Source organism: Notolabrus celidotus, chromosome 6 (assembly GCF_009762535.1).
Source record: "Notolabrus celidotus isolate fNotCel1 chromosome 6, fNotCel1.pri, whole genome shotgun sequence".
NCBI classification, from domain to species: Eukaryota; Metazoa; Chordata; class Actinopteri; order Labriformes; family Labridae; genus Notolabrus; species Notolabrus celidotus.
Genome location: NC_048277.1, coordinates 2,053,583 through 2,076,008, shown reverse-complemented (window position 1 = coordinate 2,076,008; position 22,426 = coordinate 2,053,583). Strand labels below are relative to the sequence as shown.

The 22,426-nt window shown below is 42.8% G+C and overlaps 1 protein-coding gene across 1 annotated transcript in view; it reads left to right on the top strand.

The window, feature by feature from the left end:
- The first annotated feature begins 2,401 nt into the window (after positions 1–2,401).
- LOC117814579 (spondin-1-like) overlaps positions 2,402–22,426 on the top strand; it is a 51,002-nt gene continuing 30,977 nt past the window's right edge. Inside the window, exons 1-3 of the mRNA XM_034685994.1 lie at positions 2,402–2,918; positions 4,522–4,628; positions 16,690–16,823. Coding sequence (XP_034541885.1) covers positions 2,693–2,918; positions 4,522–4,628; positions 16,690–16,823 — 467 coding nt within the window. The 5' untranslated portion in view covers positions 2,402–2,692. The remainder of the gene's footprint in view (positions 2,919–4,521; positions 4,629–16,689; positions 16,824–22,426) is intronic.

Here is a 22,426-nt window from a genome sequence, read left to right as displayed (position 1 = left end):
CGGTGTTTTTCAATAGTCAGTGTATGAACCAAAGGGAGACTCAGTCAGGTCGGCTCTTTTATTGAGAATCCATACAGTTAACCAGCCTAGGTGTCTTTATACCATCATTAAATATCTGATGAGGATATTTTGAAATCTTAATAAAAACTAAACTACTTTGCATTCCCAGGAACTCCCTCTGTGTTTCAACAGCTGTGTAAACTCCACAAACACTGACACGTTCAGCTGAAGGTCTCCAGTTTATAGGGTCACTTTTAAAACCGTAACACCGGGAGGGACACATTCACAGTGGGCTGAGAGAAGACTACTGTTACAAGCTGCTAATAATAATAATAATAATACATTTTATTTAGAAGCGCCTTTCAAAGCACTCAAGGTCGCTTTACAGACAGATAAAAACACAATAAATAAAAGAACACGATAATATAAATAAAAACAACAAGCAAAGTAACACCAAGTTAAAAATGAAGCAGTGGAAATTAATCAGGGAATGCAGTTTGAAACAGATGGGTTTTGAGTTTTGATTTGAAGAGGGGTAGTGAGTCAGAGTTTCGGATGTCCGGTGGGAGTGAGTTCCAGAGTTGGGGAGCAGAGCGACTGAAAGCTCTGCTCCCCATGGTGCTGAGACGGGCAGGGGGCACAGAGAGGTGGAGGGAGGAGGAAGACCTGAGGGAGCGAGAGAGGGTGACGATGTGGAGGAGATCAGAGAGATACGGGGGGGAGAGGTTGTGGACGGCCTTGAATGTGTAAAGGAGGATTTTGAAATTGATTCTGCTAAATCAAGAGAATCACAGCTTCTTCTTTTGAAAAGTACACACACATACAAAAAAGATAGAACAAATCAAAACTAATGAAAGAAAGAGAAATCAAGTGAATCACAGATGTGTGTGATGTTATTGTGGACGGCGGGCGGAATAAACACACTGCGGTTAATTTACCAATCAGACACGTTCAGCATTGCAGGCCCTGCCCCCCCAAAAGTCCCGGGACCTTTGAAAAGTACTACCCCCCTCGCAGGGGCTTTTTAAGGGGGGAGATTATCTACCCCTGAACTACATTTAGACCCTGGGTCCACCGGTCGAAACGCACGTGGTTCAGGGGTAAAGTTCCTGCGGTCAAAAGAAGACTTGATGTTTTAATCAAAATGAATGTGTAGACCAAGCATGTCCAAAGTACGGCCCGGGGGCCAATTGCGGCCCAAGGTCCATTTATTTATGGCCCCAAGCTTCCATCTTAAAATGTGTTATTCATAGCACAGAAAGGAATCACCTTCTGAATCATCTGTACATTTGTAGTTTCTTTCAAGCGCACAAACCAAAACTAAAGTCGATCCAGAAACGTCTCAAAAGCTTCACACAGACTATTTGTATAAAGTCAAAGCTCTGGGAATTCTGCAAGATGGCAATAAAGAAGAAACACAAGAACTCTTAAAGCTGACAGGTTTTCAAATTAATGATTATATCATGATGTGAAAATGTTCTTTATGAACACTAAAAGTTCAGAAGACATAAAAGAGAACACAAGACAAGATCAAAATTATGAAATTGTGCAAAAAAGGCAAAATTTGGTGCTTGATCAGAATGTAGGAAAATAGTCTTAAAAACAACATGAAAAAGAAGAAGTGTGATGAAATCCAGATCGTGATCCTGCCATAGGAAAATAATGCTACAATATTTTTTCCCACATTGTCTGACCCTAATGAAAAACATTTTCCTCCTGCAGAAGAAGATAACATCTGCTAATGTTAACGTGGCTTGTAGAGAACTGAGGACTTCCTAGTTACTGTTTTATTGAGAAAATTTTTTTAAAAATTGTTATTAAATCGAGATTTCATAACGTTTAGGATTCCAAAGTCTCAGTAGGAGCCACTGGCCCTGAGGTATTCTGACATCATCAAAGGTGGCCCTCTTTGAAAAAAGTTTGGACACCCCTGGTGTAGACTGTAGTTATGTGATCTTTTTATTTATTGCTGGACATGTATTTGACTTATTTCTAGTCTTTTATATTATTTTGTGCTTCTATGGACCTATGGGTCTGAAATAAAGTCTATCTATCTATCTATCTATCTATCTATCTATCTATCTATCTATCTGAATCTCTTGATTTCATTTATTTCTGTAAGGACTCAAGGAGACTCTGAACCCTGCCTGTCTATAACTTCTTATGCAATAACACAAACTTTGTGATTGTCAGAGTGAAAAATGACTTCGACTAAAGAATGAGGATTTAGTGGGATGGAAGGAAACGTTGAGCTGTGTTTTTATCCCCCCAGCGTGTAAGATCCACACTTAGACAAAAGGCGGATGCAAGTGTGTGTGTGGTGTGTGGTGTGTGTGTGTGGTTTGTGTGTGTGTGTGTGTGTTGGGGGGGTGGCCAGAGCGCCGAACTCCATGGAACTTCCCTTGGTCTGCGTCAGGGAGAGCGCAGCGTGCAGCAGAGCCTGTGTTGTGACGCTGCTGCTGCTTCCAGGCTCCACGCCATGAAACCAGCACTAGATGCTGCTGTCGCTTGTTTGTCTGCACGCTGTTAACCCGAGACACGCTCTCTTCAGGAGGATGAACACATTGTCTCCACCTCTGAAACTCAGTGAGCCGCTGTTCTAGTCCGGTAGAGCTCCCAGAGGAAGGAGCAGGATCCGACCCTCTGTCGACATTGTGATTAAACCCCCTGAACATCGTCTCCTGGCTCTGAAATGGGAATGTTCATCCAGTTGCTGCTTCTGCAGTTCTACGTCCTCTCGAGCTGTGTGTGCAATGCTGTCGCCTTTGTTGAGGAACCCCCCGAAGGCAGGACGGACGGGTACTGCGGGCGGATCCTTCGGGCGCAGACTCAGGGGACCCGGAGGGATGGCCACCATGAGTTCAGGCTCAGAGTGGAGGGGGACGCGGAAACCTACGAGCCTGGTCACAAGTACAGAGGTACAGTCTTTCTGGACGCTGTGCGTAAAGTGCATGAAGTGGATTGTTTACTAGTTGAAAGCAGGGCAGGGGTACTCTGACATTAACCTAATGTCATTTAACTGTATCTATACTTTGAAGTTTTAACCTCCAGAACTGGTTCAGTCTTAAACCAAACCTTGCTCTTGTTAAGTAAAGTAAAGTGCAGCTGGTGACGCGCGTTTTTAAAAGTCAGGTTACCTCGTCTCGGTCCTGCAGACTACTTAGGTAAGGCTACTTGGTGCCTTGATGTTTGACCTATATTCACTTCCTATGCTTTTCCTGCATAAAAGACACACACACACACACACACACACACACACACACACACACACACACACACACACACACACACACACACACACACACGCACACAAAGATCTGGCTCCAATTAAGCTGACCCCTGCACATCTAAATTCCCCATCCTTCCTTGTGGTTTTGGTCTCATAAACAAACATGCAGGCTGACACACACACACACACACACACACACACACACACACACACACACACACACACACACACACACACACACACGCACGCAAACACACACACACACACACACACACACACACACACTCTTTAACTGTTTAAAAATAGTAATCAAACCTCTTTTTTCATAACCTTTAAGTACACCCAGGAACATAATTAATTGTGTTTTTTAATATTTAAAGGGGCCATGCATGCTATTATTACAACAAACGCTTCAAAACTTGCAGCCTGTTGCACCAGCTGTGTGTAAGTTGTGTCCTAAGTTAGGATGTAAAGTCCTCCCTAAACCATACGTTGAAACTAGTTAGTTTGTAACTAAAGTTGTGTCATAGTTTGGTTTCACCACAGAGACGTAAGGTTCATCTTAACTAGTAGAACGTAACGTCCAAACTAATCAAAGCATCGTCGCAGATATGATGTTTACACTTCCAGCAGCCAATCAGAGGAAAGCATAGTAACCATAGACTGTATAAATAACTCAGAACTGACCGACAGCTGAAACAAACTTCTGCAAACTGCTGCGGAACAACATCAGAAGGTATGTAAGTATGATAAAGTGTCACAGTAAAGTGATAACTATAGCCTAAATCCTTAATCTACAGTGTGTATAATGACAGTGATGTCAAGTGGTAAAATTATAAACTACAACATAAGGTAACAGGATCCTACTCGGCAGATGGAACCATAACAAAATAACACACAATGGTCTTCACTGCTCACGGATGACACGTCACCGATGTAATCTATCTGGGTGAACCCTCTGTATCTCCTCAGCCTCCAAATCATCCCACCTACCTCGCCCCATGAGCAACTTTTACGATTTGACTTTGTGCCAAGCAAACACCAAATAACATCCACTTGTCCTCCTTTGGCTCTCTTTCTTGGTCTGTTCCCTCATTACATCGCCTGCCTGGGTTGATAAGGACATAATGCTGTCGTATCAGACTCTCTGTACAGCCTCACTCCTCCACATTGCCCACAGTAAGGGCCTGTGTGTTTCTGTTGCATCATTTGACGTGACCCTGATATGTCAGTGGCTCCTTTTCTTTCATGGTCTGATTATGATTATGTACACCCTCTCCCCTCCTCTTTAGTGGTCCTCCTGGCAACCAGCCCTGCTTATTTTAGAGGTTTCACCCTCATCGCACTCAGAGAGGGCAGAGAAGGCACCACTGATGAGGACTACGCAGGCCAGTTCCAGGTAAGGACATGCACATGTGTAGGAGAAAGAAAGGACTGATGCATACTGATCATGCTCTCAGAGTGAATGAGGGTTTAGCTGCTCCTGTCTATCTCCTGATACTGAGGTTTAAGGAGATGCTGCTGACAGATGCAACACACTACGGCTGTATGAACCTAGAAACCTCTTGGAGATTTGAGTTGCTACTTTGGTGCAGGTCTCAAGGGTAGAGGAGTCGGTAATAATTAAATAGCCTGCACTTCACTCAGCTGAAGAAGAAGAGAGGAACGCACCGAGAGAAGAGATTTACAGCCAGTTAGAGAGAACACAAGAGAGCGCTGTGAGAGTTTTGATTCAACGCCATGATTCTTTGATGATGCCAAATTATGGCCAAATTCCACCAGATCTGTGTCCGGTCTGTCTCTGATCCGTCACAGCACCAGATCTGATAGGTTTCTATTCTAGTCAATGTGTTAACTTCCACTGGATCCGCTCCATTGCGTTCCGGCTGCATCTCTGATCCAGCAGGTCGGAGTCCTCCGGATCAGATACACAAGACTTCTATTTTTGCCGGATGCCGGAGCACGACACATCAATCTCAACAGAGCAGATGGAGCGGGACAGGAAGTCAGGTTTCACCAAAACAAAATGAAAACATCCGGTTAATTTTCAGAATAAAACACTCTGTGTTATCACCAGATCGTATTTCACTTAACTACAACAACAAACCAAAGTCATGATGAGCGGAGCCAGGCCTGGAGTCAACAGGTCAGAGGTTTTCAGAGGACCAGAAAGACAACGTGGATGAGGAGAGGAGGAGGAGAATCCTTGATTCAGTGATTACTGCAGGAAAACCTCGGTCACATGACTCCAGCTGTCCGGAGGTCCTGCTCCGTGCTGCGCTCTGAAAACACAACCGGTGGGTGTTGACGGGCGAGAGAGCACGGAGCAGATTGGAGACAGACCGGACCTGGATCTGGTGGAAGTCCTTGGTTACAGACAAATGTTAACATCAGGATTCATCAAAAATCTACTTCATTTAATCTTGAATTTGTAATATATTAGTTGCTTCTCATGAAATACATGAAGACCTGTATCGTCAAACTTTTTTGTGTACTTATTTTGAAAGTGGTGTAAATCAATGACTGCTCATCTTGTTTGATGACAGTGAAGATGACAGAGTGATTGTGCTGTTCTCTGGCTCACAGTAGGACCTGTGCACGGTCTGCCAAGAGGAAAGAGCATCTTTCAGACATCCCCTCCATGTGACACAGCAGGACTACCTTACACATATTATTATGTTTAACAGTTACTTAAACTTGTCAGCTCTCTTTGATTTGCTGCTCCCTACACGGCTCACAACCTCAACCCCAGAGTCCCAACAGAGCATGTAGAGAGACTAAGACCAGGAAGTAGACCGTGAGAAACAGCTGGAAGAGTGTGAGCTGTGCTTAAACAACATTTAGGTTCACAAACGGATTTTGTATTTTCAACACTTTAATTGTACAGTCATGGCCAAAAGTTTTGAGAATGACACAAATATTACATTTTCACAAAGTCTGCTGCTTCAGGGTTTTTAGGTGTTTTTGTCAGATGTTTCTATGGTATAATGAAATACAATTAGAAGCATTTCATAAGTATCAAAAGCTTTTATTGAGAATTACACAGAATTCATGCAATAAGTCAATATTTGCAGTGTTGACCCTTCTTTTTCAAGACCTCTGCAATTCTCCCTGGCATGCTGTCAATCAACTTCTGGACCAAATCCTGACTGATGGCAGTCCATTCTTGCATAATTAATGCTTGGAGTTTGTCAGAATTTGTGGGTTTTTGATTGTCCACCCGCCTCTTGAGGATTGACCACAAGTTCTCAATGGGATTAAGATCTGGGGAGTTTCCTGGCCAAGGGCCCAAAATCTTAATGTTTTGTTCCCCAAGCCATTTTGTTATGACTTTTGCTTTATGGCAAGGTGCTCCATCATGCTGGAAAAGGCATTCTTCATCACCAAACTGCCCTTGGATGGTTGGGAGAAGTTGCTCTCGGAGGACGTTCTGGTACCATTCTTTATTCATGGCTGTGTTTTTAGGCAAGATTGTGAGAGAGCCCACTCCCTTGACCGAAAAGCAACCCCACACATGAATGGTCTCAGGATGCTTCACTGTTGGCAAGAGACAGGACTGATGGTAGCGCTCACCTCGTCTTCTCCGAACAAGCCTTCCTCCAGATGCCCCAAACAATGGGAAAGGGGATTCATCAGAGAAAATGACTTTACCCCAGTCCTCAGCAGTCCAGTCCCTGTACCTTCTGCAGAATATCAGTCTGTCCCTGATGTTTTTACTGGAGAGAAGTGGCTTCTTTGCTGCCCTCCTTGACACCAGGCCCTCCTCCAAAAGTCTTCGCCTCACTGTGCGTGCAGATGCACTCACACCTGCCTGCTGCCATTCCTGAGCAAGCTCTGCACTGGTGGTGGCCCGATCCCGCAGCTGTAACACCTTCAGGAGACGGTCCTGGCGCTTGCTGGACTTTCTTGGGCGCCCTGGAGCCTGTTTGGCAACAATTGAACCTCTCTCCTTGAAGTTCTTGATAATTGGATAGACGGTTGACTGAGGTGCAATCTTACTCGCTGCTATAAACTTCCCTGTTAGGCCCTTTTTGTGCAATGCAATGATGGCTGCACGTGTTTCCTTGCAGGTAACCATGGCTAACAGATGAGGAACAATGGTGTCATGCACCATCTTCCTTTTAAAGTGTCCAGTCACTCAATCATGACAGATTGATCGCCAGCCTTGTCCTCATCAACACCCACACCTGTGTTAATGTGTGTGACACCTGTGTGTCATTGAAATTATGTTAGCTGGTCCTTTTGTGGCAGGGCTGAAATGCAGTGGAAATGTGTTTTTGGTGATAAAGTTCATTTTCAAGGCAAAGAGGGACTTTGCAATTAATTGCAGTTGAGCTGATCACTCCTCATAACATTCTGGAGTATATGCAAATTGCCATTATAAAAACTGAAACAGCAGACTTTGTGAAAATGAATAGTTGTGTCATTCTCAAAACTTTTGGCCATGACTGTAGTTGAGTTTGTAACAGACAGATTAGAGATAATCTGCTGTCAAATCAATGTCTAGATCAGGGGTGTCAAACATACGGCCCGCGGGTCAAAACCGTCCCGCCAGAGGTTCCAATGACTTCCAAAAGTGAAAAGATTACAGAGAAGACATTGGCTGTTTTCGAAATGGCCTGCTATATACTACCTACAAATGTAGCAAGGTAATCCAGGTACTGCCTACTACAGACTGCATTTGAAGGTAGTCTGTAGTATGACTGCTCTGTTGGATCTGGTCTGCAGGATGCTGGGTCAGACGTCACTGGATTTCCGGTTTCAGAAAGCAGAAGTAAACAACGACCAAGCTGATAGATAAACTGCTTCTTTAGCATCACTTATGATTTAAAAAGTTAAGAAGTGCTTTATATGGAGTTTAATCATTTTCACAGCACCTAAAAACTGAGTTCCACCGTCAAAGAGAAGAAAAAAGAAACGTAATGTTAGCGCTGTGCATTGTGGGAAACAGTGCGTCAGGGAGACTGGTCCGCTGCAGACTGAGACATGTTCCTGAATCAGTAGACATCCAGGGAGTTTTGACATACTGCAGATTTTGCTCTTGTTCACATACTACACACTGAATTTAGACCAAATCAGTCCATACTGCTAGGATAGTAGGCGGATTGAAAACAGATATTAACTGCAATCTTTCAATAAAAGTAACTGCTATTTCAGATTTGTCCTCTAGGGGTCAGATACATTCATAGTGCTGATGGAGCGCACCTGAATGCCACTCCGGGACTTTTTTTCCTCAAAGTGAGGAAAAAGAATGTTTGCAGTTTGTATAATCCGGTGGAAATTCATAGACTTTTTAGAGCTCTTCAAGATCCAATTAACACTAAAGTTTATCTGTAACTTGTAACAGCAGGAGAGGTGGATCCACCTTTTTTGGAAAAAGGGAGCCACATATCGTGCGCATGCTTACCATACACGTGTGTACGTCATAGGTGAGCTCTGTCACTACTGACACTAGCACTATACCCCTGCATACAACACTGTCCAGCAAGCACACTGTTCCTGCTTGAGCTGAGAGGTCCAAAAAAAATCAACTTTACCCTCTTCATTATTATAATCTATCTGTTCTTTTTCTGTTAACATTTCACTCTGTGTCAGGTGAATGGGTAACCTGTGTGCTCAGTGTGTTGGCAGCAGGTTTCAGGGCTTAAAGAATAACATATTCTGCCCACTATGAGACTCATCATGGTGGAAAACACAACAGCTGTTTATGTAAAAATATAGGTTCATTAAATGGGAACCTTTTTAGAATGTACTTTTTTGCACTAAAACCAAAGGGAACATTTAGAGTTTTTGTTATTCATAGGTTATTATGTTATGATTTTACTGGTCAGGCCCACTTGACATTAAATTTGGCTGCATGTGGCCCCTGAACTGAAATGAGTTTGACACCCCTTGTCTAAATTATCAGACCAATGTTTGTGTATTTTATAGAAATGATAACCTCTTTAAAATAATGCAGTTTCCTTAGTGTGCCAAATATAATGAGAAGAAGAAGCATGGCATGTCTTACATCAGGCTTTTTATCAACATGACCTCAATACATCAAACTTTCTATAGCTCCTCTTCATCAGAGATGTTGATCATTTAGTTCTTATGATAAAGGAACTTTAATACAATGATTCATGTCCCTCAGAGGGAGTTGAGAGTCTGTGAAGTCATTATTAGAGTCCAGGTTTGGTTGCTGGTGTGGCTCTCTCCTGCTCTCTGGTATGGGGTTGTTTTTGGCAGTTGTCCTGGAATGTGCCCGCCTGCTGCTTCACTAAAACACCACAACTGAGAGCTGCTGTCCTTTTTTTCATGCAATAATGGTAAACTAGCCTACCATATTCTTCTTACTGCTGTAACTCCTAACACTGCATGTGCACACACTGAGGGCAGGGGGAGAAACAGTGAGCAGCCTTTGAGGGCAGCCTGCAGTCAGTATCTTTCATAAAAGACTTCTGACTCAGTGTGTCAGACCCATGATAGTGTGTTTGTGTGTGTTTGTGTGTGTGTGTGTGTGTGTGTGTGTGTGTGTGTGTGTGTGTGTGTGTGTGTGTGTATCAAGCTTCTTAGAAAGGCATTCTTGCGCCTCTGAATGTCCGTGGACTCAGCATGTGGGCGTACGTGACGTTTTGCATGTGTGTTTTTCCCAGCCCTTCTTGTATGAGTGTGGGACCTGCCTCATATTTATCTTGGCCAGCTATGTGTTATTGCTCTGGGAGACAAGTGGAGCTTGTTTGGATAAGGGAAGAGATGAGCAGACATGAGATATAATCTTTTTTTTTCGGTTCAGATTAGACAGGAATCTGACTAAGGCTGGGTACAAACGCACCCGTTTAGTTTACAGAGTGAAACTAAGTCAAACAGCAGTAGTTCCACAGCTCAGAGGGCTCTCTGTCAGAAGATGTGAAGGATGTGCTCAGTGGGTATGATGTAGACTAGCTTCCCCGGCTGATTGATGGTCTTAGTCACCAGCTGATGATTCAAGATGTTTTATTGTGAGCACTTCCTTTAACATGCGGTGAACAGAGGGAGCATATTGTTAGAGCTACAAGCCAACATCCATACATCCTTACAAAAAGAGTCACTTCAGATCTTCAGATATTCAGATGTGTTCTTCATTAAAGCTGGGGTTGGTAATCAGATTAAGATCCACTTTTTGTTATACTGGTTAAAATGATCTTCCTGTCCCGATGGTAATCAATACATAATGTGTTCTTAAAAAAGAGGTAAAAAAAAAGCTGCTATCTACAGCCGGAGTAAACCTGGGAAAACACCAACCAATCCCTGCCATCAGGAGCCAAATGATGAACTCAACTCAACTTTATTTATAAAACACTTTAAGAACAACAGCAGCTGGACACAAAGTGCTGTACAGAAACATAAAACCATGAGACATAAAACAACGGTAACACGAAATGGATAAAAAAAAACAATAAAATCATAAAATCAATAAGAACAATAAGATAAAATAAAGTTAAACAATAAAAAATAAAAAGGCACTAAAACAAGAGCAGGGTCTCATGCTGAGTCGAAAGCCAGGGAATCAAAATGGGTTTTAAGACGAGTTTTAAAAGTGGACAGTGAGGGGGCTTGTCTGACGGCTAAAGGAAGATCGTTCCACAGTTTGGGAGCAGCGACAGAAAAAGCCCTATCCCCCCTGAGCTTCAGCTTGGACCTCGGTACCTCCAGGAGCAGCTGATCAGCTGACCTGAGGCACCGAGCAGGGGTGTAGTGATGGATCAGCTCAGAGAGGTAGGGCGGGGCGAGACCATTTAAAGATTTAAAAACAAAAAATAAAAGAATCTTAAAATGGACTCTAAAATGCACAGGCAACCAGTGGAGGGAGGCTAAAATGGGCGTTATGTGCTCCCTCTTACGTGCTCCAGTTAAGAGGCGAGCGGCTGAAACCAATCAAATCCCGTCCTGCCGTTCTGCCCGCCTCCTGCAGAGCATACATTTCATGTTTGTTTGTGTTTTTAACTTTCACTATGAGAATGTTTTGGTGTTTTCTTACCGCTGAGTGAGACATGAGTTGACGTAGTGCAAAACACAAACAATGTGCTGAGGACTGGTTTTGTATCAGTCACCGTGCATGTGAGCGGGGGTGTCGAAATCAATGTGCAATATTCCGCCCTCCCCCCCCCTCCCCACCCGTTGTGCAATACTCCCTGTAAATACTCTATAACTTAATACTATTTATTTTTGCAGTCATTTCTTTTTTTAAAAAAGGTTTTATTATCAGAACACTGTTGCTCTTGCTGCTATTGTTGTTTTATGCATATATGTATGCATGCACCAATGAAGCTGCACTCCTAATTTCATTGTATGCAAGTCACGCAATGACAATAAAGGCATTCTATTCTATTCTATTCTATTCTATTCTATTCTACATGTTGCTGTTTATCATACAGACATGATTACATGAAGAATAGAGAGGAGGAGATGAAAGACACGAACCACACTTTTACGATGGTCCCTTAATGTGCAACATGCTCATCTGAGTTTTTATTACCTGAGATGTAATTTCTCATCTTAGTCATGGAAAAAAAAAAGCTTTGTGGTCATATTTTTCACTAACAGAATGAACACTGGTTCCAACAGGTCTACCTGCTTGAAGGTGTGTTTTAACTGATGACTGGGTGAATGTGTTGTCGTGACTCGTGGTCAAAGGAGAGGCTGTAATGACTGTTACTCTTGAACATTTCTGCTCATCAGTGAATATAACTTTGGAGAAGTCGGCCTTCATGTGTTGTTGAGCCCATTCCAGTCGTTTTTTCATGATGTGTTTTCTTCAGTGGAGGTCTTTTCTTTGCCTTTTGGACCTTTGCCACTCGTCTTAGCGTCCTACATGGAGTAGACCTGGGTTCATCATCGAGCCCCACAGCTTTAAAAACGGTCTGACTGGTTCTTTTAGAAACCTCTGGTTTGATTCTTGACAGTTCTCACTTTGATAATGTTCAACAGGCTTCTTCTCCTCTGGGTTTTCTCTCATCCTGACTTATTGAACATATCTTTTTATGGTTCTTGGTCACGCTGTCATTTCTTGGCTCTATCATTGATAGATTCCCTCTCACTCAGACTCTTGACAGTTTGACTCTTTTCCTCTTTGGTCAGGTCACTCTTTTTGCCCATGGTTAAAGTTGAATAGGACTTGCATAATAATGTGGCACACCTATATACACGTGGTCTGTGATAAAGGATATTAGAAAGCTTTTTAGATTCAAACACAAAGAGTTTTGTTAAAGCACAAGGCCTAAAATACATCAGACTAAAACACTATCTCTTTCTGAACATCAGTCCTCCAGATGTTCAAGGAAAGGTTACCTGCATAATAATTTGGAACACAGTGTAGAAGCATCACTGAACCCCAGGTAAAGTGACGAAAAACATTTTCTAACAAATTCTTTAAAATGAAGTTCCTCAGTTATTATGTTGTTGAATTACCTTCATTATGAAACAGCCGTGGTGGGTGGTGGTGTTTTTTTTAGCAGTAGTTCAATCTGAATTATGATTTTGGCTTCACACGATGAAGACAATCAAGATGAAATGATTTCCAGTTGGCTGATGCAGCTTGTGGACCGGAGGCTGTAACATGTTATCATCAGGAGCTCAGGTTGATGTGCAACAAAGTTGGGAATGTGAAAAGGTTGCAGAGCTAACAGTGTTTGAACAGAAAAGGAATTTGACTCTGAACTAAGTTTTTTCTTCTTGTGTGATTTCTGCTTCCGTGCCTGATATTGAACCTTGGTCAGACACTTTTTTCCTTTCTGTTTTATTTCAATCAATCAATCTTTATTTATATAGCTCCAAATCCCAACAAATGTTCTCCTCAGACTCTTTCCAAACAGAGCAGGTCTAGACCGTACTCTATGTTCTATTATTAACAAAGACCCAACATCAAGACAGGATCAGATCCAGTCCCATCTTACAGACAGGACTCAGTCTGATCTCATCTTAATCCACCATGAGCAGAGCACTTTGCAGCATTTAGCAACTTACAGTGGCAAGGACAAACTTCCTTTAACAGGCAGAAACCTCCAGCAGGACCAGACTCATGTTAGACACACATCTGCTGAGACCGTGTTGGAGAGAGGGATAGAGGGAGATGAAGAGAGAGAGAGATGATAGTGGGGAGACGGATAGTAGTAGTTGTAGCAGCTGGAGTCTGGCACGTCCACAGCAGCAGAGATCCAGAGGAACCTACTAGACAAGGGAGCTCAGGGACTCCAGAAAGGTCTATGGTTAGTAACTTTAATGGGACAGGGAGAGTTAAAGTAAGAGACACTCTCTATTTGCTAGTTGTCTGTGTTTGACTGATTATCCATTAGTCTTGTACATTTTGAAGCAGTTACTGCAGAAATGAACAGAGATGTATTACACATGCATGTTTGTGTTTTAAGGTGTTTTTTTCAGTGAGTTCAGAGTTCAAAAGTGTTTTGAAGGAAAAAAGAGGAGAAAAGAGAAAATAAGGAAATGAAACCTTTCATGGCTTCTCCCTCTTTTAATATCCTTCAGAGTTTTGGTTTGGGTGTTGGGTCACGGTTGTTGAATCAAGGCAGCTTGGGAACACAAGTTTCAAGGTCATAGGCCATGTTTGCATATGTGTGTGTTTGTCTGTGTGTGTGTGAGTCTCTGAATGTCTGACAGGAACCATAGCGACTGCACACGTCTTGAATACACAAGACTTCCATTAGCCAGGACCTCACTGAGGGGGGCTTTCCCAAAACTTTGCTTTTAGCTGAAGCTGGGGTCGATGATGCAATCCAGCAGAGAAATAACAGCTGTAAATGGATGGTTGTTGAAATATATCAGCCTGATGGAGGAACATCACTTCCTGAAAGCCTTTCTACTTGTGTGTTTAAAAAGAAGAAAAAGTACTGCTCCAATCATCAAGCTATGAGGAGTGTCTAGACAGCAATGTAGCATCATCATTTTTATTTTACCACTGAAAAAAAGTCAAACTAAAATAGAAGTGTGAGTTCAAAGTAGTATATGCTTTCTCCCCGCAGCAATGAGTTTACTTTTTATATCTCAGAATAATCAGGATCCTTCATTTGGGGTAAACCGGCTTTTATAGACTTTGACATCTTTCACTAACCAGTAATATACACAACATTGAAACCACAAGCGGCGATGGACAGGCCCTCGCACACCTGCAACCTCCGCCTGATGTGCAGCAGGTGTTGTGTGTGGCTGATTTGGTGAGATTTCGGGCGTTTTAAAGCCCCCAAAAATCAATTTCCTGTTCATGGCGAGACGTGCGTTTGATGCACCGCCTGAAAGTCTGCCACGCCCACAATTTTTAGAATTCGCTAAATTTTTCTGATAACTTTGAATCGTCAATGTGTCTGCTATAGAATGTGCCTTGTTGGGACTGAATTGGAGAAAAACCCTAGGCCTAGACCATAAAAGTATGCACCCTTATTTGGGCACCATTTTTCACATTCAAAGCTAGGTGGCGCTCTTCCTGTTGGTTTTAGGATATGGGTGCTGGAGGTTTTTTTTGTGCGTCCTGATGCCTTGAATATGCATGTTTGAAATTGTGCACTTAGCTCAAAGAAACCTCTGTGGGGAGGGTTATTTTATCCTTTGTTTTAACCCTTTAGGGGGCGCTTTGGAGCAGATTTTTGAATTTCTTTGATGAGAGTCCCAAAACATATAAATGGGATGCGTGGCTGATGCATGTGGCCAGTTTGGTGAGAGTTTGTGCATTTTAAAGCCCCCCAAAATTCATTTCCTGTTTATGGCGAGACATGTGGTCAGCCTATTTTCACTTGCGCAATATTTCTAAAATTAGACACTTCCTATCTCTAAAACTAGTCCATGCATTTGTTACCTCCAGGTTAGATTACTGTAACTCCCTCTTATCAGGCTGCCCCAATAAGTCTCTAAAGATTCTTCAGCTGGTTCAAAACGCTGCAGCTCAAGTATTGACTAAAACTAGGAAGAGGGAGCACATCTCTCCAGTGTTAGCTTCTCTACACTGGCTCCCAATAAAATGTAGAATAGAATTTAAAATCCTTCTTTTAACCTACAAAGCCCTTAAAAATCAGGCACCCTCGTATCTTAAAGAGCTCATAGTGCCCTATTACCCCTCTAGAACTCTACGCTCCCAACATGCAGGCTTGTTAGTTGTACCTAAAATCTCTAAAAGTAGTGTGGGAGGTAGAACCTTCAGCTATCAGGCCCCTCTCCTTTGGAATCATCTACCAGTCAGGGTCCGGGAGGCAGACACCCTCTCCACTTTTAAGAGTAGACTTAAAACTTTCCTTTTTGATAAAGCTTATAGTTAGAGCTGGATCAGGCTTGGACCAGCTTTTGTCATGCTGCTATAGGCCTAGACTGCCGGGGGAACTGGCACACTGACCCACTGGGATCCTAGCTCACCCTCTTCCCCCCAACCCCTTCATCACTTACTTTAACTCTGCCTGTCCCATTAAAGTTACTAACCATAGACCTTTCTGGAGTCCCTGAGCTCCATTGTCTCGTAGATTCCTCTGAGCTGCCGTAGACGTCCTCCTGCTGTGGACGATCTGGACTCCAGCTGTTAGGGACGTGCTGGACTCCAGCGGCAACAGCTTCTATGACTCGTCTCATCACTATCACCTCTCTCTCTTACTCCCCTCTATCTGTCTTTCCAGACCCAACTCAGTCAAGGCATGATGTCTGCCTAACATGAGTCTGGTTCTGCTCGAGGTTTCTGCCTGTTAAAAGGAAGTTTGTCCTCTCCACTGTAACTAGCTAAATACTGCGATGTGCAATGCTCATGGTGGATTAAGGTGGGGTCAGACTGAGTCTTATCCTGTCTTGGTGTTGGGTCTCTGTTCATAATTTGACATAGAGTGGTCTAGACCTCCTATGTTTGTAAAAGCGTCTTGAGATAACGTTTGTTGTGATTTGGCGCTATACAAATAAAGATTGATTGATTGATTGATTGATGTGCATGTGATGCACCGCCTGAACACCTGCCACGCCCATAATTTTAGTCAAAATGGTATGCCTCAAAAAATTTTGAATCGTCAATGTGTTTACTACAGAATGTGGTTTGGCAAAATCTCTTAAATATGTACCCTTGGGAATCTGAAAAAACTGGGGGAAAAAAGATGGCCGACTTCCTGTTGGGATTTCACCTGGTATCTTTATTGTAGATCTTGGCCTGATAGATATGGGGGGGGAAGTCATGCATGTTGGTTGAACGGTGTTGAGGAGGTGCCGTGTTGGAAGGAAGGGGGCGCTATTGAGCCATTTTTGGGGCTTTTTGCACTGGACCACCAAAATATCAAAATTTTCACCAGGCCTGATGAGTGTGTCAACTTTGGTGAGTTTTGGGGCATGTTGAAGGCTCCAAAAAGGCAGTTTATTTGGGTCGGTAGAAGGAAAGAAAAGTCCTTAGTGTTACAAGAGGGCCTTCGCTAACCTTGTCGGTGCTCTGGCTCTAAAAATATAAACTAATCCTCCTTTTATTTTGTTTCTAGATTATTGATGAAGAGGACACACAATTCATGACCAACTGTGCTCCTGCTGTGACGGAGAGTACACCTCGGAGACGTACAAGGATACAGGTCTTCTGGACAGCGCCCCCTACTGGTTCTGGCTGTGTTATACTGAAGTAAGTTTAACAGCTTCTGGTTAAGATCAAACTTTGAAGAGGTCTTATGTGAGAACTAAGAAAGGAGAAAAGGTTAACTATGACAGATTACTTTACACAACAAGTTACAAATCTCATCAAGTTCATTTTTAAGATATAAAATTAAAGAAAGCCAACTTCTTATGTTATACTTGTATAACTCCACAAATGAGTGGCACTTAAGCCTGATTTGTACTTCTGCATCGAATTGACGGCGTAGCCTACGCCTGAGGTCCATGTAGCTCCTGTACCTACGCAGAGGCCTACACACATAGCTGACATGCACCTCCTCCAAAATGTAACTACGTGTAGAATTGACGCAGACCGCAAGCCCTGTGATTGGTCCGCTCAGCAGCATTGTACTTCCTGCATTTACAGCTGTAGGGGTCATAATGTGGATTTTCATGTCTTATTTGTTAATCAGGATTATTTCCTTTTTATGGTTGACTTCATTTCTGGTTTTGGGTTCATGGGTGGTTTACCTTTTATCTACCTGTTCAGTTGGGTGGTGGGAGGCAAACAAAGATGGTGAGTGAGTTTGAATATTTTTTGTTGACCTTCATCGCCACCGTCATCATCATTTTTATCTTTTATTTTTTTTACTTCAATCATTTTTATTGATTTTCACACAAAAACAAATAGACAAATGTACACAGAAAACTGCACAATGAGATCAGCTGGTTCTAACACAAAACCCATCCCTCTTAAATAGTGGTGCAACGGATCATCGTTGATCCGTGATCCGTTCGGATGCCTCTCCACGGTTCGGCACGGACGTAGTCCGCGGATCGGTTGATGAAAAAAGTTGCGCGTGTTCACGTGATGACCGCATGTAGAATCCACACTCACTCGTGAAGCGCAGCGGTAGTCGTGGTAAGTGAAGGAGCAGAGGAACATGAAAACCCTCCTGCATCTTGTAAGTCACATGTATTGGAGCATTTTGGTTTCCCTGTGAAATACAGTGAATGCTGAATGTGCTTGAGCCACGTTATGAAATTCCGTTGCGCACCCACTAGACCAGAGGCCGTCAATACACGGCCCGGGGGCCGCATCCGGCCGTCTATTTGTGGCCCCTGAACTGTTATCCCTTCACTCTGTGTTTTGGTCGGGTCACCGCGTGTTTACTGGGACTTGTCTCCATGTCAACGATACGCAGACAGGCTGTTACTGGGTCACTTAGAGTCCACTGCGAGTACAATTTTTAACTTTCACTTTGGTTTATGGAGCAGTTTGCATATTGGCACTTTGCCAGCTGTAGGACCCAAGAATCAAACAGTGTGTTCCAAGTTTGCAGCTCAAAGAAAAGTGGACGGTGAAAATCAGCGATTGAAAGAAGAATAGAGTGAAATTTTAGAAGTTCCTCTGCTCCTTCACTTGCCATGCCATGAAATGCAGTGAATGAGGCAGGACGGCCCACAGATAGGGTGCTTTGCACATGCATTACATTTTGAGTTGAATGTTGTTTTTATTTAATGGGCAAAGTGTTTTACAAAATAAATGGAGAGACAAAGTTATATTTGTCTTGTCTTCTTTTTTTTTTGCTGATCCGAAAAATGATGAATGATCCGTGACTCAAAACCGTGATCTGATCCGAACCGTGAGTTTTTTGATCCGTTGCACCCCTACTCTTAACCCAACAGTCAGTTATTTTCGAGGATTACAAAGGTACTAGACATAACAATAATTGGGTTGGAATACATAGAATAAAGAGTGTTATTAACAAATAAAAATAAGAAAAATAAAAAGACTATAGAGATGAAAATTGTAAGGTCAAAGACAGAGACAAAGAAGGAGGGTGCTTCTTAAATTGACTGAAGTTGCTGAAAGTGCTCCATGAAAGGTCCCCACATTTGATTAAACTTGTTACTGCAGCCAGTGACTGAATAGCGGATCTTTTCAAGGTTTAAGCAGGACATGATATCCTTCAGCCAATGACTGTGGGTGGGCGGGGCAGCATCCCTCCATCTCAGCAAAACGGCACGCCTGGCTAAGAGTGATGAAAAATCCAGAGTGCATTATCTTTTATTTAGATCTTTTTTGGTATTGAATTATTTTGAGTGTTTTGTTAATAAATAGACAACATTTTTGATTTTGATTTTGATTCATGGCAAGACGCGTCACAAACATGAGCCCCAATCTTAGTTGCTTCAACAGCACTTCCAGGATCCCCGCTCATCAGCTGCACATCGTCCGTGTTTTTCATCTCCTCCTCTCTATTCTTCATGTAATCATGTCTGTATGATGAACAGCAACATGTATCAGCTGTAGATTAACAGAACACGCTCTGAATCTCTGTGGAAAAGTAAACAGAGATCGTAGCGGGGCCGGAAGCAGGTGGCCGGCTATCAGAGAGAACACACTGCCCTCAAGCGTTTCAGAAGAGAATTGCTGCGCGACACGGACACATAGGCTGTTTCCGAAACGGCCTGCTACATACTACTTACTAATGTAGTAGGCAGTAGGTATTGCCTACTACATACTGCGTTTGAATTTAGTATGTAGTATGACTGTTCTGTCCGATCTGTCATGCAGCATGCTGAGCCAGACTTCGCTGGATTTCCGTTTTGGGAAAGCGGAAGTAAACAACGGCGAAGCCGATAAATAAAAAGCTTATTTAGCATCCATTTCTGATTTAAAAAGATAGGAAGTGGTTTATATGGAATTTGATAACTTTCACAGCACCCAAAAACGGATTTCCTCCCGTCAAAAAATGAGGAAAAAGAAAAAGCAGAACGAGCGCTGTGCATTATGGGAAACAGTACGCGAGGAAGACTGGTCCGATGCATACTGAGATATTTTCCCGAATCAGTAGACATCCGGGGAGTTTTGGCATACTGCAGATTTTGCTCTTCACATACTACTTACTACATACTGAATTTTGGACATATCAGTACGTACTGCTAGTATAGTAGGCGATTTCGGAAACAGCCACAGACGCACAAGTATGTGGTGTTCATGTCTACGTCAGCCCCTGCTGCGTAGGGGAGACGCAGAAGTATAAATCAGCCTTTAGTCAACAGTTTTGTCATCCCCTAAAGCAAAACAAAGAAATGTGGGCTGCCTCACTACCCTAAAAACTGTATCCTTGAATGATCATTGTTTTTACAAACAGTCATAATCAATCATTGTCACCTTGGGAAAATGTAGGAAGGACCCAAGTGCAGATTTAATTCAAAAGGTTTTAATAAACGAAACAAAAACAAAAACTTACTTCAAACCAAAATCACACGAATCCCAGGAGTACACCTGACATGACACATCACAATGAACCAACACAGCAGAGAGGAAACTAACAACACACAGGTGGAAACACTCAGAACACAATCAGAATGGAGGGAAAACAGACAAACACAGGATGTAAAACTAAACCAGACACACAGGGAGCAATAGTTAACATATAATGTATCAATATTTAGCCTAGTACTGAGGAATGATCCTGTTTAAAGGCCATAACAAAGATGGTGTTCTTATTGGCTGATCCATACAGATTTAACTCCTGTGTAGACCAGGAGCTTCAGGAACAAACAAGTTCAGTTTGATGTTAAATGTGTTCCCTCAGTAAATCCACCCACCAGTAAAGAGTTTTTCCACTCACATGTGTCTTCCTTCAAGCAATGGAAAAACTAACCAGCAAAGGAAACGGTTTCTGGTGTGGTATGGACCTAAGTGCAGCAGACAATAAAACAGGAGTTGCAGATGTTAACTTTTACTGTTGACTTCTGCAGATACAGGTAGAATTGTGCTGGTAAGTCAATAGACTGTGCAAAGGGAAGGTAGAGGTCCACAAAATACACTCACACATAGACTCATAGATGAATGTGACAACACGGTAAGAGTCTCCGAGCCACAGCACAACCACAGGAGGTTCAGTATGAAGTGGATTCCCAGGGGAGGGGCAGACAGTTACCAGGAAGACAGAACTCACAGTCAGAGACGGAGGGCTGAAAGGATTTCTGGGATTACAATAAAGCGGGCAGGGTCAGGAATCAGTCCAAGTGGGAGTGCTGGAAAGAGAACACTCTGGCAGAGAATGTGTGATCGGTAGAGGTTTGAGTATTGGCTTGATTACCCATGAGAGGCAATTATTTAGCTGAGTGAGCTGGAGAGGTGGGTGAGGCTGGCAGGCAGCAGGGAGCACATGGGTGAGTGGAAAAATACTAAAGAGGAGGCAGGTGAGCAGAGGAGCAGATCTCAAGAAGAGCCAGAAGGAAATCTACTGGGACCACAGGAAAGATAGAAAGCAAACTGACACAGTTAGTGCTGCATTCAAGTGCTCTCAGACCCATCAGAAAAACAAGCTTCGTACGTTAACCCCTACTCATTAATTCACATATTGCACATCAATTTTGTAATATCATATCACCATTAATTGATACATAGAATGACCTGTACCCGTTTGGAAAGTTATTTAGTGACATTAGCATGGAATTTTAACCCTTAAAGGTGACATATCATGCAAAATGGACTTTTTAATGGTTCTCTACCTGAAATATGTTTCCCTGGCATGTCTACAAACCCCCCGAGAATGAAAAAAATCCATTCTGCCCCTGTTCTGATTTCTCCACCTTTCTGTAAATGTGTGTGAAACCAGCCGTTTCAGACGTTTTTGTTACGTCACAACAATATCCGGTCTGTCACGGAGTCAGAGCTCGGAGCTTGTTCAGCCCATAGACTGTATAAAATACAACTCAATCCCTCCTCTGTTTTTCATTACCTGCACAAATGTGTGCTAACAAGGAGCTTAGGAGGGAGGCATGCTAGTTGTAGGCTGTCTTAATAAACACAGAGGTCGGTTTCACTCCCCACGTCTGCAGATTTGAAGATCTAGTGGATGATTTTTATTTATCATGGATAAGTGCTAGCGCTAGTTAGCATAGCTACATAGCTACATGTCCTAGCTGTAGCTGTGTACCAAGACACACGTCTACATGCTGACAAATAAAACAACAAGAAACACAGAATCTGTGACCAATCCTTCAGAAAGGTCCTGCTGCCTTTCTGGCAGAGGTCGGTTTTACTCCCCACGTCTGCAGATTTGAAGATCTAGTGGATGATTTTTATTTGTCATGGATAAGTATAGCGCTAATTAGCATAGCCACATAGCTACATGTTCATAGCTGTAGCTGTAGCTGTGTACCAAGACACACGTCGACATACTGACAAATAAAACAACAAGAAACACAGAATCTGTGACCAATCCTTCATAAAAGGTCCCGCTGCCTTTCTGTTAGAGGTCGGTTTTACTCCCCACGTCTGCAGATTTGAAGATCTAGTGGATGATTTTTATTTATCATAGATAAGTGCTAGCGCTAGTTAGCATAGCCACATAGCTACATGTTCGTAGCTGTGTCCCAAGACACACATCGACATACTGATAAATAAAACAACAGGAAACACTAAATCTGTGACCAATCCTTCAGAAAGGTCCTGCTGCAGGCGCCTCTCTGTCAGGATCAGATTCTGGATCAGATTCAGAGGGTTGAAGTAATGTGGGTCTGTGAGCAGCCGTGTATATTCAGCCAACATGTAAACATTAGATCAACGTGCTGGAGAGCCGAGGCCACACCCACTTTCTGAGGGGGTGT